We start from the raw sequence: 17,619 nt of genomic DNA, 5'->3' as shown, positions 1-17,619 counted from the left end.
ATTCAGAAAACAAAGATCATGGCATCTGGTCCCATCACTTCATGGGAAATAGTTGGGGAAACGGTGGAAACAATGTCAGACTTTATTTTGGGGGGCTCCAAAATTGCTGCCAATGGTGACTGCAGCCATGAAATTAAAAGGTGCTTATTCCTTGGAAGGAAAGTTATGACTAACCTAGACAGCATATTAAAAAGTAGAGACATTACTTTGCCAACAAAGGTCCATCTAGTCAAGGCAATGGTTTTTCCAGTAGTCATGTATGGATGTAAGAGATGGACTATAAAGAACGCTGAGCGCCAAAGAATTGATGCTTTTGAACTGTGGTGTTGGAGAAGACTCTTGAGAGTCCCTTGGACTGCAAGCAGATCCAACCAGTCCATCCTAAAGGGGATCAGTCCTGAGTGTTCATTGAAAGGACTGATGTTGAAACTGAAACTCCAATACTTTGGCCACCTGATGCGAAGAGCTGACTCATTTGAAAAGACCCTGATGCTGGGAAAGATTGAAGGTGGGAGAAGAAGGGGACTACAGAGGATGAGATGATTGGATGGCATCACCAACTCAACGGGCATGAGTTTGGGTAAATTCCAGGAGTTGGTGATGGACAGGGAGGCCTGGCATGCTGCAATCCATGGGGTTGCAAAGAGTTGGACACTACTGAGCGACTGAACTGAACTGAACTGAACTGGTATATATATACCCTGCTCACAAAAGTCATTCAACTTGCATCCCCTGGGTCTGATGTCTGATGCACAGAGGTCCCCAAAACTGTTCAGGTGCTCTTGTAATTTTGATACGTGGCCACTGTCTCACTTCATTTGCTGACACCTGCGGCAGTTTCACCACCAGTCAATCAGGAACAGTGTGTGTGATTGGGAGATGAGTCCTGTCCAGAAATACATTCTCTAACAGAGAGTCTCTCAGAGCCCAGTTACATGACTCCATTCTACCCATCTTAGCAAGAACACTGGTTCCCACATCACTGTTCATGTCCCGCGTTAGCAAAAGGTGATGGCCAACTCAGGAGAATCATTAACATGTTTACTTAAGTACACAAGGATGGATGTAATGTGGATTTCACATTTTGACCAGATCACTGGCAGAGGAGTGAATTCAACTACATGTAACTTCTCAGAAGGTCAACTGGCTCAACACAGCCTGTTATCACAGACTGAATGATACGGCAGCTGGTCTCTGTTTTGTGCATAATGTAAAGATGACATGCAAAATTTAGGGTTGTCATTCTTCTTCCTTCCCCACCAAATTTCTTGGACTCTCCCTCCCCTTCCATCCTCTCCTCCTCCTCCTCTTCTCTTTGCTCTCTTTTCCCTCTTTGTTCTCTCGCCCCCTTTCTCCCTCTTCCACAGGCCTTCTTTCCTTCCGTCCCTTCCTCCCCATCTGCTTCCCCCTCTCCCTTCTTTCATCCCTCTCTCCTCCTGCCTTTCTTTCCCCCCATTTCTAGGTTTGCCTTTGTGTATTTCACTGATTACAAAAAATAAGTAGGGTAGAGGATGGAATTGTGTTGGGAAGAGAGAGTGTAATAAATTCACCTTACAGGAAAACAAAGAACATTTCTTGGGAGAACGGTTTCAAATATTAGAAGGGAGTGACAGGAACTTGGAAGGGTTTCTATTATAATAGGATTTATGCCACAGTGGAAAAGCATATAGAAAATAGTAATTATGAAACAAAACTGATTTATTATTAATAATTTGTCTGGCAGATTTTGTGGAGTCCTTGAGGTAAATGAATTAGGTACTTCTAATTCCACAAGGACTCCAGCTGTTTTTTGCAGCTGGCAGCAGGATGGCTGGGTCACTGACACCCTCTGCGTGTAAGACGGGGTATACTAATGTATTTTTCGTACCTCATTTGCTATGGAACTTGGTCTTCCATTTCCCAGAGGTGACTAATCAGAGGTGGCCTTTTGCTTTAGGTCCATAGGTTGATTACGTATTTTGTTATATAATGTACTTCTAAATAAAGCACAGACTTTTTCTTTAAATAATTTTTTAAAAGTTGGTGAAAAATTATAGTATCTAAGTAAAGCCCCCAAGTGCAAAGTCTGTTTTACCTGTTCTTTTATTTCAGCCTCTACTGCTTAAGGTTTGTTGCCTATCCTGGAAAATGTGTAAAGTTTTGGAATTCTAGACCTTAGGTATCATTTTCATTGATGAATTACACTTGGGGTAGGAGAAGGAATATTTTTCTGAGTAATAGAGAAGTGTTGGCCTTTAGTAGTTTCAGATGTCTTTTCAAAAAAGTAACATCTTGGGACTTCCCTGGTGGTCTGGTGGTGAAGAACCAGCCTTGCAACGCAAAGGACACAGGTTGGGGAACTAAGATTCCCCCATGTCGTGGCAACTAAGCTTGCCAGCCACAACTACAGAGCCTCCACACTGCAACGAAAGACCTCATGCAACCAAATTAATAAATAAATATTTAAAAAGCAAATAATAAAAAGCCACAAAAGAGTAGAATCTCTTCTGAAGTGGGAAGTATATCAGTCTCAGCAAGGAAAAATAAATCAACTTATTGGTAGCTTTTTTTTTTTTTTTCCCTTTCTCTCTTCTGCCTTTCAGAATCTTTGCCAAGAACTAGAAGCAAAGTTCTATGAAGGGACTTTTAATTGGGAAAGTGTCAAGCAGCATGATGCCGCCAGCCTGCTGAAGCTCTTTATCCGGGAGCTGCCCCAGCCACTGCTCAGTGTAGAATATCTCAAAGCTTTCCAGGCTGTCCAGAGTAAGTGCCACCCCTCTTTGAAGCAATCCTTGAGTCAGTGCCATCCATATTAATTGCTTTAATGACATTTTGCTTTGTGAAGAATATAACCAGATATATTTGGGTAGACACACTGACTCATTGATGTCAGTGAGTAATAAAATGCCACTCGATGTTTTCTTTTCCTTTATAAATATACATCTAGGAGTAAATAGATAATAAATCTGTCCATATCTCTTCAGGTGCGGATTAATTATGTACCCTTTAAGCAATACAGTGTATGTGTTTTCATATTAAAAGCTGGAAACGTCACATTTATTTTTTAATAGAATGAATCACGTAAGCTTTCTGATACATTTTTCTTGCCAAGTGTTAAAAGCAACACTTACCGGAGAAGCTGTGGATTAACAGTTATCATAAAAGCACAAGGAGTTGTGACAGAGTCTGTGATTATTTCCTGAAAAATTAGCTTTTGAAATTGTCATGCAGAAACATGGAACAAATCATTTGACTGCTTCGTTGGTCGGAGGGGCAACAGATTCTTATGTCTTTCCATTTTGTGGTCTTGGGCAGGCTCCAAATTAACGTCTTGAATAGTTCTCAATTCCTTTCCAGTGAACAGAGAGATCTGATGAGGTTCATGTACTGGCATAATTACCCCTTTTAGTCATAGAGACCATCAAAAAAGGAAAAATGCTGTCACCACATTCTAGTGACCAAGCCATACTTTAACTTCCAAATTGGCACACTTTTGAGAGTGAAAGAGAAGCACTGTTAATGATTATGCTGAACTGCAGTGTCAACCCGAACTTTTCCAGGCTATTCTTTTTTTTAATTGAAGTATACTGACATATAATATTATAGTAGTTTCACATGTACAATATTTGTTATTCGCATGCATTGAAAAGTGATCATAATGTCTACTTAACATCTGTAACCATTCATAATTATAGAAAAATGTTTTCTTGTAATGAGAACTTTAAAGATCTGCTCTTAGTAACTTTAAAGTATGTAATAGAGTAGTATTAACTATAGTTGCCACGCATGGTCTGATGCATAGTCACTCAGTTGTGTCTTACTTTTTGCTACACTATGGACTGTGGTCCGCCAGACTCCTCTGTCCAAGGTATTCTCCAGGCAAGAATACAGGGAATACAAGGAATGGATTGCCATGCCCTCCTCCAGGGGCTCTTCCTGACCCAGGGAACAAACCCGTGTCTCCTGCGGCTCCTGCATTGGCAGGTGAATTCTTTTACCACTGAGCCACCTGGAAAGCCGCTGTTGCCATGCTTGCATTGTTTCCCTGAGACTTACTTATTTTGTAATTGGAAGTTTGTATCTTTTGTCTGCCTTTAGCCATTTCCTGGCCTGACCCCGATACCTATGGTGGTTCAGATTGTTCCAATCTGGTGGTACCAATCTGTTCTCTGTATATATGTGCGCTGTTTTGTTTTTGTTTTAGATTCTATATATAAGTGAGATCATAAGATATTTGTCTTTCTCCATCTTATTTCACTTGGCATAATGCACTCAAGGTTCATCCATGTTGTTGAAAATGGCCAGATTTTTTTTTTTTACTGAATATTATTCCATTATGTTCCAAGCTATTCTTAAAGCATGTCATATTGAGATGTTTCCCATGGCTTATCTCATTTAAGGATAGGGATATCATAAATGATATCATCATATCATTTATTTAGAATTTGGGGGGAAATATGACTGAAATTGTCATTTAAAATATTTTTTGATGGTTAAGTTGTGCTATTTTGCATATAGAGTCCTTAGATATGGACTGAAGGACCAAATTTATCCCTGAGAAGTAAAAGCAAGAATGATTCCAGATATCCATGAGTTTTACTTATTGGGATGGGGGTACTGAAAATAGGAAATATCAATAATAATAATGTACCTCTTCAACTCTCTCATTGCTGATTGGTTTTCTTATTCATTCCACAAATATTTATCGAACACTTATTGTGTTCCATGCTTTGTTTTAGCTTTTAACCATGGATACCACATAATTTGTTCATTCACCATGAGAAGAAGCTTCACTGTTACAGGTGCACTCTGACACTGTTTTATAAAAGGTCCAATCTCTCTGCTTTTTCGCTGGGGAATAATTATCATGCAGAAGTTAAAATTATTTCCAAAGCACTGTTGTGTGTCTGCAAACATAAGGCCGCCGTCATACGCTCACAGTTGGAAGTGAGCATTCCGAGAAGGAGAAAGCTCTACTTTAACAGCTGCTTCTCCTGATCTCCCCCACACGCCCTCTCAACAAGGCTTACTGCTCACTCATTGTGTCTCACATTTCACAGTGATGTTTATGCCAAACAACTTTTTTCTTGCAAAACAGAAAAAGAAAGTAAAGAGAAGTATTTGGTAAAGACAAAGCATTCAGATGTATTTAATCTGTCTGCAGATCTTCCAACCAGGAAGCAACAACTGCAGGCTTTGAACCTTCTTGTCATCCTCCTGCCCGAAGCAAACAGAGACACACTCAAGGTCAGCTGGTTTCATTTACGCTAAATATCCCTCAGAACTAAGAGTCATTTTTCATTATTTGTGGCAAAACAAAATAATGGTATTGTGGAAATGTTAGTAGTTGTCTATAAAGTGAAGACTTGTTTTTAAGGAGAGATGGTGAAAGTCGTTAACTCTATTAATTTATTACCCGGCTTAGTCATGTTAATAGTATCATTAGGTATTGTTGTTTTTTTTTTGTCTTTTTTTCAACTATAACATTTCTTCTACAGGTGATTGAGGTTCATTTGTTAATAAAAAACATGAATGTATTTTATTTTTTTCTTCTTTCTATTATTCCTCTATTTTCCAGTTTTATTTAGTGAGCATGTACTAGTAAGGTAAAAATTGAATGTTTAAAAAGGAACTCCTAAAGCTCACCAAATATAGCCCATTGCTGCATAAAGATGTTGCATGTGTTTGTAGTTCCAAGCAGTAGAGTTTGAAGTAAGTCATAATGATGAACTTGAAATGTTTGATTAGTCAAAAGATAAACCAACTCAAATTCTAGTCATTTCTCTAAGGGCTTACCCTGAGTTTCTGATCTATATCATCATTTCACAGTGATTTGGTCTGATAGTCATATGATTAAATACCATTTATTATGTATCATCAGAAGCTTTCATAATAATCAGTGGATTGTTCCACACTGATTAGTTTTCCTTAATGGCAAAAAATTTTAGGGTAGTTAAAAAAGGTTTAATTATAAACTCTTAGAAAAAAAATTTTTAATTTAGAAAGCACATCTACCTTATGTTTTACTGTTACCTTAAAAAGTAACAGTTTTTTTATACAAGTAAAAATTTTTTTATACAAGTAAGGGTGCAACCCTTGCCCATTTACCCCCTATAGTTCCTTATATTTAAAATGAAAAAGAATCACGTCAAAAAATTTCCTGTTGAGAAAACAAAACCACCAGTTGGTAAACCTTGGAAATGTTTTTCTGTACCTCATTAAGACTCCTTGAACTGAAACCAGGTGAGCAAATTCCATGCCCTTGGAGTAAATGTCAATACTCAACTTTTCTGCCTGAAGCAGTTGATGAGGATTGCTGGAATGAAACATTACATCACTGAAAGAGAACTTCCAATGAGTTGTTCTCTTTACTAAGTCAGAAAATAATCTTTCACTTCACTGATTAACTTTGTGAGTAGCTGAGAATAGGTTTGGTTTGGTTTTGGAGACAGAGGCCAGCTCCAGGAAGGGTTGTATTCAAGCATCATGTGACCAAGGCTGCTGTGTATGGGCGGGTAGACTGTGGCTAAAATAGGACCCAGGACGAGGTGGGGACTGATTTTCAGTCTGTTCTCTGCTTGTCAGCCATGCCCTTGTTACAGTTCATAACTACCCAGAAAGAGGAATTTAGTCCATCTTTTTTCTGATTCACATAAAGGTGCCTATCTGTGTGATGGCCCTGTGAATGGCCAATATAAAATGGAAATCGAAAGACACATGAGTTACTTAAAATATGCCTAGTTCAAAAGAGTTCAACTAGTAGTGGAGGAAACAGTTATTCCAATATGGTTACTATTGGGCAAGGTTGGCCCAGAACTCATTCTTGGATTTTGCCTTTAAACCCCAGGCACATTCTTTTAAGACAAAATCTGTTTAAGAGTGTATATATATATTTTTAATTTTAGTTTTACTTTTAGGACATAAAGTTACTGGAGCACAATTATGTAAGTAAGTGGAAAATACTTTCTTGGGGTAAAAAATTGGAAATTGCCAAACAATTTTATTAATTTACTTAAGCTTCAGTAGTTTAATTAGCCAGATCTGATAAAGGTTTCAACAACATGTCTAATAACAGAAATGCTGAAACAAGTATAGCATGCATGCAAGAGAATAAACCATTTAAATTTACTTCTCTGAAAGAGAAGGGAAATTCATCACAAGATGATTTCAGGAAGCTTAATGCAAACTTCCTCAATTTTTCCAATTATGCCACTCTTTCTATTGCCATTTGGAGGGATAGGATCATATACATGACTTGTATAGACTATTTCTACAGCACATCTAAGGGTTTGGAGGGACCATATTAAACCCTATGTCCTAGTTTAAATCTAAGGCAATAGATGTCTTTAGGCAACTTGTTGATCAGGATTTTTTTTTTTAACAAATTTATGTGCATTTGAACTAGTGATCAAACCAACCTTTGACTTGGAGGAATAACAAAGACTAATGTTAACAGTGGGGAATCCATGTTAATGTTATTATTGACAAGCATTTATCTTTTTTGTAGTTTCAGCAAATTCATTGTATATATTTTGTTGCTTAATCTTGGCAGGCTAGGAAATTAGTATTCCCATTTTATGAATAAGAAGACTTTAAGGAACGGGATTCCAAAAGGTTTACCCTAAGATCGCACAGAGCTGATTAGTAACTAACTGTGAAGTGAAGTGAAGTTGCTCAGTTGTGTCTGACTCTTTGCGACCCCATGGACTGTAGCCTACCAGGCTCCTCTGTCCATGGGATTTTCCAGGCAATAGTACTGGAGTGGATTGCCATTTCCTTCTCCAGGGGATCTTCCCAACCAAGGGATCGAACCCGGGTCTCCCACATTGCAGGCACACGCATTACCGTCTGAGCCACCAGGGAAGTCAACTAACTGTACTGAGACTCAAACTGAGTTTTCAGAGAGTAGGTCCAGTGACATTTATATAACACCAGACTGGTGATAGATACTTTTTTTTTTCGGCTGTACTCTGCCACATGTGGGATCTTAGTTCTCTGACTAGGGATCGAACCTATACCCCCTGCATTGGAAGCATGGAGTCTTAACCACTGGACCCAGGGAAGTCCTGGTGATAGAAACTTTTAAGAAAAGGCAGCTCTTATAGATCAGATGTAGTGACAATACATCCAAAGATGAAGTTCTTTCAGCAAAGCCTAGGCTAACATTTTATTAGTTTTATATCTATACACATAACATTCTAATATCTGATAGTAGTATTTTGATAACTATTGCATTATGCACACCACGTTTAAGTGGTTTATTACCTAAACTCTGTAATTTATGCTTGTAAAGAAAGACACTGTTCCCTGAATAATTATTCTGGTCTCTGGAACAAAATTAAATATTTTTTTCCAAACTTTACCAATTAATCTTTTGTTCTCATTTGAGACGGTATTGTTTCTATATAACCTTATTCTTGGATTACAGTTTAACTTTCTGAGCACTGGATCAAAAATTAGATACATGAATCTCATTGTTAGATAGTAAGGCTATGCCTTTAGTTTGTTTCAAACTTTGAGAGTCTATATAACAGCTAAACTGGATTCACGATTGAGCTTATAGGAATTTTTTTTCCCCTAAAAATTTTGTGAGAGAAGAATAGTTTTTTGTTGTTGTTGTTGTTTTTCCATTTTGGCATAGTTTATTTGGCCTTATTTACGTAGGAATTTTAGGCTAAATATGAAAACCTGCTTCTTTTAATAGTTAAGAGTTCAGAAACAAAGCCAGATAGATAGGCAATTAAGTTACTTCTCCTCCATTTGCTCACTCTATGACATCGGGTAAGTTACATCCATTCTCTTAGATGTTGTTTTCTCATCTGTATGATGGAAATTGGTACAGCTTCTGTTTCCAACCAGGATTAAGTGAAATGATGTCTATAAAGTTCTTAAAACAATGCCTTGCTCATAGATATCATTGACTATCTGTGCAATTATTTTTGTTAATGGTTTAGACCAAAACTGATTTGCAGAAGAACTGGAAGCTTTCTGTCCTGGCAAAAGGGTGGTCTAAGCTGCCTGTGGTTGTTGTGGAGGAGGGGCTCGGAGGAGACTTAAGTATTGGTGATAGAGATGGGAAGTGGGTGGCATCAAACTGAGCATAAACTAGCTTGGTCTGGTGAAAAGCTGCTTTTCTTTTTTTTTTTGTCTCAATTCTTTCTTTTTGTCTCTAGCTATTCCCCCTCCTCCCCATCAGAGTCTTCATTCTTTTTGGATTTCATGTCAGCCAGCTACTGAATCCCTTAAAACAAATGCAACTGAGATGGAATGAATCCTTTTAAGGTTTTTCTTTCCTTCTTTAAAAATTTTAATTCCTAGAGATAAAGTACAGCACTTCCTGCAAAGTGAATATTTGTTTGATATTTTAACTGTTTTTCAGTGCTCCATGGCTTGGTAGGGATGCAGTCTGATGCTTCTCCATTCCTCTCTCCACCAGCAGCTCAGATGTGTGTCTCTTGCATCATTCCCCGGGGCCATAGTCCTTAGATGACACACAGCACCACCTCAGGGTGTGTTAACCAATGGAGCAGCTTTGAGGACAAGGCCCACTGGATGTGGCCAGCTGACTGTGGTTATGTTCAACTTAAGTTTTTTTTTTTAAGTAAATGAAAATCTCATGTGCTACAGTGCTTTAATCTCTTATCTTCATGTACGACACAGATCTCAAAGAGCCATTTTTGTTTCAGGCCCTGCTTGAATTTCTCCAAAGAGTTGTAGACAATAAAGAGAAAAATAAGATGACGGTCATAAACGTGGCAATGGTCATGGCCCCAAACCTCTTCATGTATCACTCATTGGGTTTGAAGGCCGGCGAACAGCGAGAATTCGTAATGGCAGCCGGGATAGCTAATATCATGCACTTACTGATTAAGTATCAGAAACTCCTGTGGACAGTGAGTATACATTTTCAAGCTCTGTTAATGTGATAATATCTAGATCTTGAAGTCTTTATTATTTTTATATTGTTATAGTCTCTGCAAAAAAGTAACCAATATAGGTAATTTCAAATGCAGTTTAAAAAAAAAACTAATGTTTTAAATCTCATTTCTTAAAATGCCAACATGATTTTATTGTTTCAATTTGGTAACCTAAAATATATTATTTTTGCTAATGGAATTTCTGAGGATTACTTTTTCCTGGATTATTGTTAGGCATCCATCAGCTCTTGGTGAGTTTTTCTTTCTCTTCTGACAGGAGAGGCTAGCTGGTTAGCATTAAGAAGAGGTCTATAGGTTAAAGAGGCAAGGGTATAGATAGATAGACCCTAAAGGGGCCAACCATTGAGGTGGTGACCCCTAATGCCAGTTACCTCAGGCATTCCCTTCTCCAGGGGGTCTCCCCAACCCAGGAACCGAACCCGTCTCCTGCATTGCAGGTAGATTCTTTACCATCTGAGCCAGCAGGGAAGCCCCCACGCAAGGGGCCAACTGTTGAGGTCAGTTACCTCAGGCAGTCTCCAGTCTTGGCATAGGAAGTGGCCACTATGTCCTTGAACATCACCAAGCCTCTCTTTGAACCTTACACAGTGGGTGGTAACTTGCATCACCTGAAGGCTCTGAACACATGGTGAGTAACACGATCTATTCTTTTCCCCATACATTTAATGAATTGCATAGTCTTATCAAATAGATAAAACTTTTACTTCTCTCCAAATATAAGAAATAAAGATAATTATTTCAATAGTTGAAAATGTTGCTACTTCTTTTTCCTCCCCAAACTTAATTTCATTTCTCCATAGATTCCCAAGTTTATTGTCAACCAAGTGAGGAAGCAAAACACTGAAAATCATAGAAAAGATAAAAAAGCCATGAAGAAATTGCTGAAGAAAATGGCTTATGATCGAGAAAAATATGAAAAGCAAGATAAGAGTGCAAATGATGTAAGAAACAATTTGAAGATATATGTATTTATGCAGATTGCAGTACTGTTTTTAATATATATACAACAAAGAGTTTTAAATGTTTTATAGTATGACTTTCTACACACTTGATAAGCTCTGGTACTGTTTATAAATTAAAGGCATTAATAAGGGTACCTATGCTCACTAGTACTAATAATAAGTAGGGATAGTTGCACAGGTCTTGGTAACTCAGCATGTGAGTTTGTTGATAAAGAACAAAGGAAGATAACAAGAAAGGAATGTCTCATCACACACTCACCCTCACTCACCCACGTGTACACACACAGATGACACGGAGATAGCAGTTGTCCACCAGTTGTAATGTTTAGTGGCTAAAGAGTCTCTTGTGTGAACCACTGATCTTTTCTTCACTTTTCTCATCTGTAAAATGGGGGAAAAATAACTAACCCTGAAAAACAAATAGGTCAGTATTGGTGTTGTGCCTAAGATCCTCCCTGGACTTCAGTAAGTCTTCAAAGGGTCTTAATGGGGTCATAAGAATTTGGAAAGAGTTATGTTGGAACACAGAAAATTAAAATATTTTTTAAAGGGAAACTTCACTTTTCACTTTCATGCATTGGAGAAGGAAATGGCAACCCACTCCAGTGTTCTTGCCTGGAGAATCCCAGGGACAGGGAACCTGATGGGCTGCCGTGTATGGGGTTGCACAGAGTCGGACACGACTGAAGCGACTTAGCAGCAGCAGCAACTAAATATTAGTAATCATAAACTTCTGTAAGAATATCTTAAGAACTGGTCTAAAATAATGAAATGTACATGAAAACACATTTAGAAGTGAGTTACGAAAGCTCTAACTTAAGAACATGAAACGCAAGGGTTTCTATTGTTCTATTTATGGTGAAGACACCCTTCCACCACCACCCCAACATTGAGGTTCCTCAGTTACATGCTGACATCTTGTGGAATAATATGGAAATGCACTTACCAGCCTTTGTCTGATTTTCCTGCTTTGGCCTACTTAGGGATCCAGTAATCACACACAAAAATGTTTTTTTCTCCTTTATTGATTTATAGCTCTCATTCTTAAAAAATAGCATTTTATTGACATTAAACTTTTTTTGGTCAATTTGTAGTATCTTAAAAATGTAAAATTTAATAAATGGGAGTTGTACATAGTATGGTATTTTTTGAGAAATGATACAGGTTAGAAAGGATTTTTAAGATATTCTTATTTAACTTAGAATGTTTTGTTACTTCTAAGGACATCATGAATACGTGAACTTTTTTTTGTAGTCCTGCTTATTCACATTAATTTAGGTGACTTTATACTCTTGTCTTACTAATATTTAATGAGATAGTTAAATGTCATGCTCTGAGGAACAGTTTAAGAAAACAGACTTGGTGCTGTACCTTTTTAATAAGTCTTTTAGACAGAAATTAAAATGTTAATTTTTTGGAGATGAAATGTTTAAATGATTTGGTCATTTATAGAAAAATAGCATTGGATTTCTTTTAGTTGTGTGAAGTGTGAGTGTTAGTCACTCAGTCATGCCCAACTCTTTGAGATCCCATGGATTATAGCCTGCCAGGTTCCTCTGTCCATGGAATTCTCCAGGCAAGAATACTGGAGTGGGTAACCATTCCTTCTCCAGGAGATCTTCCCAACCCAGGGATCAAACCTAGGTCTCCTGCATTGTAGGTGGATTCTTTTCTGGCTGAGCCACCAGGGAACACCTTTGGGTTAAATAAATAAGAGCTGGTCTGGGAATTGTGTCTGTACTAGTTAAAAGCTATATTGTCAGTTTAAGGTGTGGGATTAAGCCTGGATTTAACTCTCAGTTAAATCATGCATTAACTGTCACTTAATCTTTGAGTTTTGATTTTCTTTTCTGAGAAATTCAGCAATTCTTCTGAAAAAATACTAGTAAATGCCTCCTTGGTGCCAAGCCCCTACTCCCTGTTAAGTCTTCAGGGGGAGATGGGGCTGGTGCTCTCCCACAGATAGCAAGAGAAGGATGCAGGAGGGTGGGGCTCAGAGATGCTAGAACTGTGTGATGGAGCCTGACCAGAGGACTCTGGGCTACAAGCAGGAAGTGGACATCAGAGAGGCAGAGTGGTCATCCATAGGTGATCGTGGCCCACAGTGGAAGTCATTTAGCTTATCGTTTTGGTTGAAACAATTTCATCAATTGCCAGAATTTTTTTTTTCAAGCTACTATCATTCTATTTTTTTATTTTCTTTTTACTTTATTTTACTTTACAATACTGAATTGGCTTTGCCATACATCAACATGAGTCCGCCACGGGTGTACACGTGTTCCCAATCCTGAACCCCCCTCCCACCTTCCTCCCCATACCGTCTCTCTGGGTCATCCCAGTGCACCAGCCCCAAGCATCCTGTATCCTGCATCGACCCTAGCCTGGCGATTCGTTTCTTACATTATACATGTTTCAATGCCATTCTCCCAAATCATTCCACCCTCTCTCTCTCCCACAGAGTCCAAAAGACTATTCTATACATCTGTGTCTCTTTTGCTATCTCGCATACTGGGTTATCATTACCATCTTTCTCAATTCCACATATATATGTGTTAGTATACTGTATTGGTGTTTTTCTTTCTGGCTTACTTCACTCTGTATAATAGGCTCCAGTTTCATCCACCTCATTGATTCAAGTGTATTCTTTTTAGTGGCTGAGTAATAGTCCATTGTATATATGTACCACAGCTTTCTTATCCATTCATCTGCTGATGGACATCTAGGTTGCTTCCATGTCCTGGCTATTATAAACAGTGCTGCGATGAACATTGGGGTACACGTGTCTCTTTCAATTCTGGTTTCCTCGGTGTGTACGCCCAGCAGTGGGATTGCTAAGGAGAAAAAATATTGGGAAACAATTGCAGAACAACAAAGTACAAGATAATGTCAAGTACTGTGGTTATGTGATGAGTCACCAATTAGTCAATTTTCTACCTAAGTCCCACCAGTTGCCAGCATTTTAAAACATTTTAACCTTAAAGTCTGGACGTCCATCTTAACTGGACATATTGAAGTGGGAGTATCCTCAGGTTTCCTTGCCCTAGGGGGAATCTGTTTCCTGCAGAGTGGCAGTCACCTGGATCTGAGTAGCAGCTATTCACTTGAGTGGAACATGTGTGTGTTGGTCACTCAGTCATGTTTGACTCTACAACCCCATGGACTGTAGCCTGTCAGGCTCCTCTGCCCATGGAATTCTCCAGGCAAGAATACTGGAGTGAGTAGCCATTCTCTTCTCCAGGGGGTCTTCCCAACCCAGGGACCTAACCTGGGTCTTATGCATTGCAGGCAGAGTCTTTACCATCTGAGACACCAGGAACACAGGCCATCTGTGTTTCCATAAACTATCCCCTCTTGCCCACTCCGTATTTTTCATGTTTGTGTGTCTTGACTCTCCACCCAAATCATTTGAATGAAGCTGCCTGAGATGTTTTATTTGTTAAACAATTCTTGGATGTGTGCCTGTTATGTGCCAGACACTGTTCTAGGCACTCAAAATACACTCTGTGAACAAAACAGATAAAGCTCGCTGCTCGCTGCTTTTAATTTCAAAATTAAAATATAATTAATAATATAGTATGTTAGTATGTGGTTAAATGCACCTAAAATAATAATAAAAATAGTAGGGCAGAAAAAGAGGAATCGGGAGGGGGGAGTGTTTTGCAGTGTTAAGTTGTGTGGCCTGGGTAGTGTGCATTCAGGGGATGATGTTCAGGAGGACTAAGCTGGGTCTGTATTTTAGGCAGCACTTTCCAGGCAGAGGGAATAGACTGCACGAATGCCTGAAGGCACTTGAGGACTGGCAAGAAGTGATTGTGATGGGAGTGGAGCCAGCAAGGGGGACAATGTATGAAATGAAGTCAGTGGGACAGTGGAACCAGATTATGCAGGGCCTTGTAGGCCATTGTTAGGAATCTGGATTTGCCCTGGGTGAAGCACGATCATTTCAGGCTTTTGAAGAAAGGCTTGAAAATCTATATTTTAAAATAATCCCTTGGTCTGTTGTTTTGAAAACAGACTCTAGGACAGTGAAGATAGAATAGGGAGACCTTGCAAGAGGTTCGTGTCGTAATCTGAGTGACAGACCAGGAGGTTGAGAGGTGGTAAAATTCTGGATATTTTTTGAAGTTAGACCATTGGGATTTTTATTTAAATTTTTTTTTTTTTCTTTTTTTGGCCACACCACACATCATGCGGGACCTTAGCGCTGAGTCCTAACCACTGACTGCCAGGGAGTTCTGCCACTGGGATCTCTTGATGCTGAAGTGATGAGCTGTAAAAAGAAGAAAAAAGTCCAAAATGATTCAGAAGTTTTTGGCCCAAGAAATTTAAGAATGGGATTGACACTTAGGGAAGATCACAATTTCTATTAGGGTCTGTTGAGTGGAAGGTGTGTGTTGGATATCTAAGTGAGGATGATTGAGGGTGTTTGGAGGGAAATTAAGTCATCCTGGCCAGTGAGGTGTGTGGAGGAGCAGGGACAGAAAGAAGGCAGGAATGAGGCTCCAGGAGGAGCCAGGCTTCTATTGTGTATATGGTGGGGAACTGCTGAAAGTTGTGACACCCCCGGGAGGTAACATGATTGTATTTGCATTTTAGAGCAGTTGTGATGCTTGGCAGGTGAAGGATATTGTGAGAGAAGGTTAGGTAGGAGATGCTAGCTAAGTTCATTGTTAATTGGAGTATATATAAATAAATTGGTCAAATCTCTCTGGAGAGCCTGTGGCAAAATCCTCAAAATCATGCAAATAATTATGCTCAAGTTCATTGCCATTTTCTTTGTATGGGTCAAAATTAGAAATAATCCAAAAGGAGAGGTGATCCGTTAAATATATTATGACATATCTATTTAATGAAACACCATGAAAGTGGAAAAGTGTGTATATGACATTGGAAGATATTTGTAATGTGTTGAAGGAAGAAATTACAAATCAGTGAATTGTTTATTGATCTATTTGTAAGGGATAATAATTATCATTATTTTGAATGCTTATCAGAGGTCAGGTATGCTGCTAAACATTTTACCCACATTTTGTTTAGTATTCCTTGCAGTTTGCTGCTGCTGTTTAGTTGGAGTTTACTCTTAAAATAGTCTCTTTTTTGTTTTTTTTTTTACAGATCAGGAAAGTGAGGCTTAGCAATCGTAAATAATTTACTTAAGGTTATCTGGATAGGAAGTTGTGGAGCTGGAATTTGAAACCAAGTCTTGTAGGACTTTAAATCCAGGTCTCTTTACCGTTAGCCTCTCTTACCCACAGAGCACAGAAAAATTCTGAGAAGGATATATATATATATATATCTCCCCAATCCTGGGCTTAGGTGTAGTAATAAAATGAACATGTTTTACTGCCATTATTACATATGTTTAATATATAGCTTTAAAAACAGGCTTGGGCTGAGCTAAGCCCCAGCTTTGGGAATGAAAAGAGTGTTGACTCTGAGCCTGTAAGACCCTTATCAGTGAGATGGTAGAACTGATTGGATGTGAGGAATGTAGAACAAGAAGGAATCTAGAATGACTTGCTGATTTTACCTTGGGAGACTTTGTCATCGCGATAAAACGTCCAGCAAGAGGAACAGGCTTTGGGGTAGTCCATTTTTGGCATTTGGGGTTGACATGCCTATGGAAAAGTTGTTTATATGGCCTGAAGCTCAGGGGGTGGACAGAGCTGGAGACATGCATTTGGGACCAACATAGAGACTGTCCTTGAAGCCACAGTGTGATTCTTGTTACACAAGTGGGTACATGGGGTAAGAAATGAAAAAGAAAAAAAAAGCAAAAATACAAATATTTAAATAGTGGGCCATGGAAAAGAGGCCAGGAAGTAATAGGAAATAACAGAAAGTTGAAGGTTGTGTTGTAGCTGCCCTGGGGAGAAGAGTAGGGTAATGGAGTTTGGTCATAGCACCAAATGCTACAGAGAGGTTGAGTAAAGTTGGATAAGAGATCCTCTGGATTTTGCATTTGAAAGGTTAGTTGTGACTTTTCCCCAGTGAGAATTCATCAAGGAAATATTTTTTTTAGGCCCTCTGAATGCTAACTGTATATAACAAGGTATTCCTGTTATTAAGACATGCTGGGCTAGGTGGATTAGGGACACACTCAATCTATTTAGCAAGACCAATGTTTATAATGGCTGCAGTATATTAATTGTTTGGTACAAATGTAAATTTCCAAGTACTAATGAGACTTATCTATTAATTACAACAGGAGGAAACACTTGGTGAAAAATAACATAATTATCGGCCACTTGAACCATTTTCTGACTACCTTCAACTTGAGTTAGGATTGATATCATACACACACACACACACACACACACACACACACATATGCATATATATATATATAAACACATTGTATCAAACACCAGAAGTCATATGGCTTGAAATAGCCCTAGCTTTGCCATTACTGAGATATTAATGGCAAATCACTTTCTCTCTCTCTAGGTCTCAATTTCGTCTATAAAGTGAGAGTAAGAACAGCTTAATGGTGCTTAGCCAGAAGTATGCAGTAGGGGCCTCTGTAGGATTATTTTTTTAAAGAGTAAATAGCAGCAAATCACGACTAGCCCACTTCCTGGATCCTGTGAATCAGAATCTCTCAGCACAGGACATGTACACGTGTCTTGTATTGAAAACTGTCAGGATGATTTTCCCCCATTTGGTGTGCATGTGTTTGTGTGCATATATATTTAATTTTATTATGGGATTTTTCTAAAGTACACAAAAATAGAATAATA

The 17,619-nt window shown here is 38.6% G+C and overlaps 1 protein-coding gene across 1 annotated transcript in view; it reads left to right on the top strand.

Moving 5' to 3' along the window:
* The window catches only part of ARHGAP18 (Rho GTPase activating protein 18), a 135,717-nt gene that overhangs the window by 105,452 nt on the left and 12,646 nt on the right, over positions 1–17,619 (top strand). Inside the window, exons 9-12 of the mRNA XM_052645573.1 lie at positions 2,583–2,742; positions 5,144–5,226; positions 9,666–9,872; positions 10,718–10,858. Coding sequence (XP_052501533.1) covers positions 2,583–2,742; positions 5,144–5,226; positions 9,666–9,872; positions 10,718–10,858 — 591 coding nt within the window. The remainder of the gene's footprint in view (positions 1–2,582; positions 2,743–5,143; positions 5,227–9,665; positions 9,873–10,717; positions 10,859–17,619) is intronic.

The sequence above is a fragment of the Budorcas taxicolor genome, chromosome 9 (assembly GCF_023091745.1).
Source record: "Budorcas taxicolor isolate Tak-1 chromosome 9, Takin1.1, whole genome shotgun sequence".
NCBI classification, from domain to species: Eukaryota; Metazoa; Chordata; class Mammalia; order Artiodactyla; family Bovidae; genus Budorcas; species Budorcas taxicolor.
This window is presented reverse-complemented; position numbering and strand designations above follow the sequence as displayed.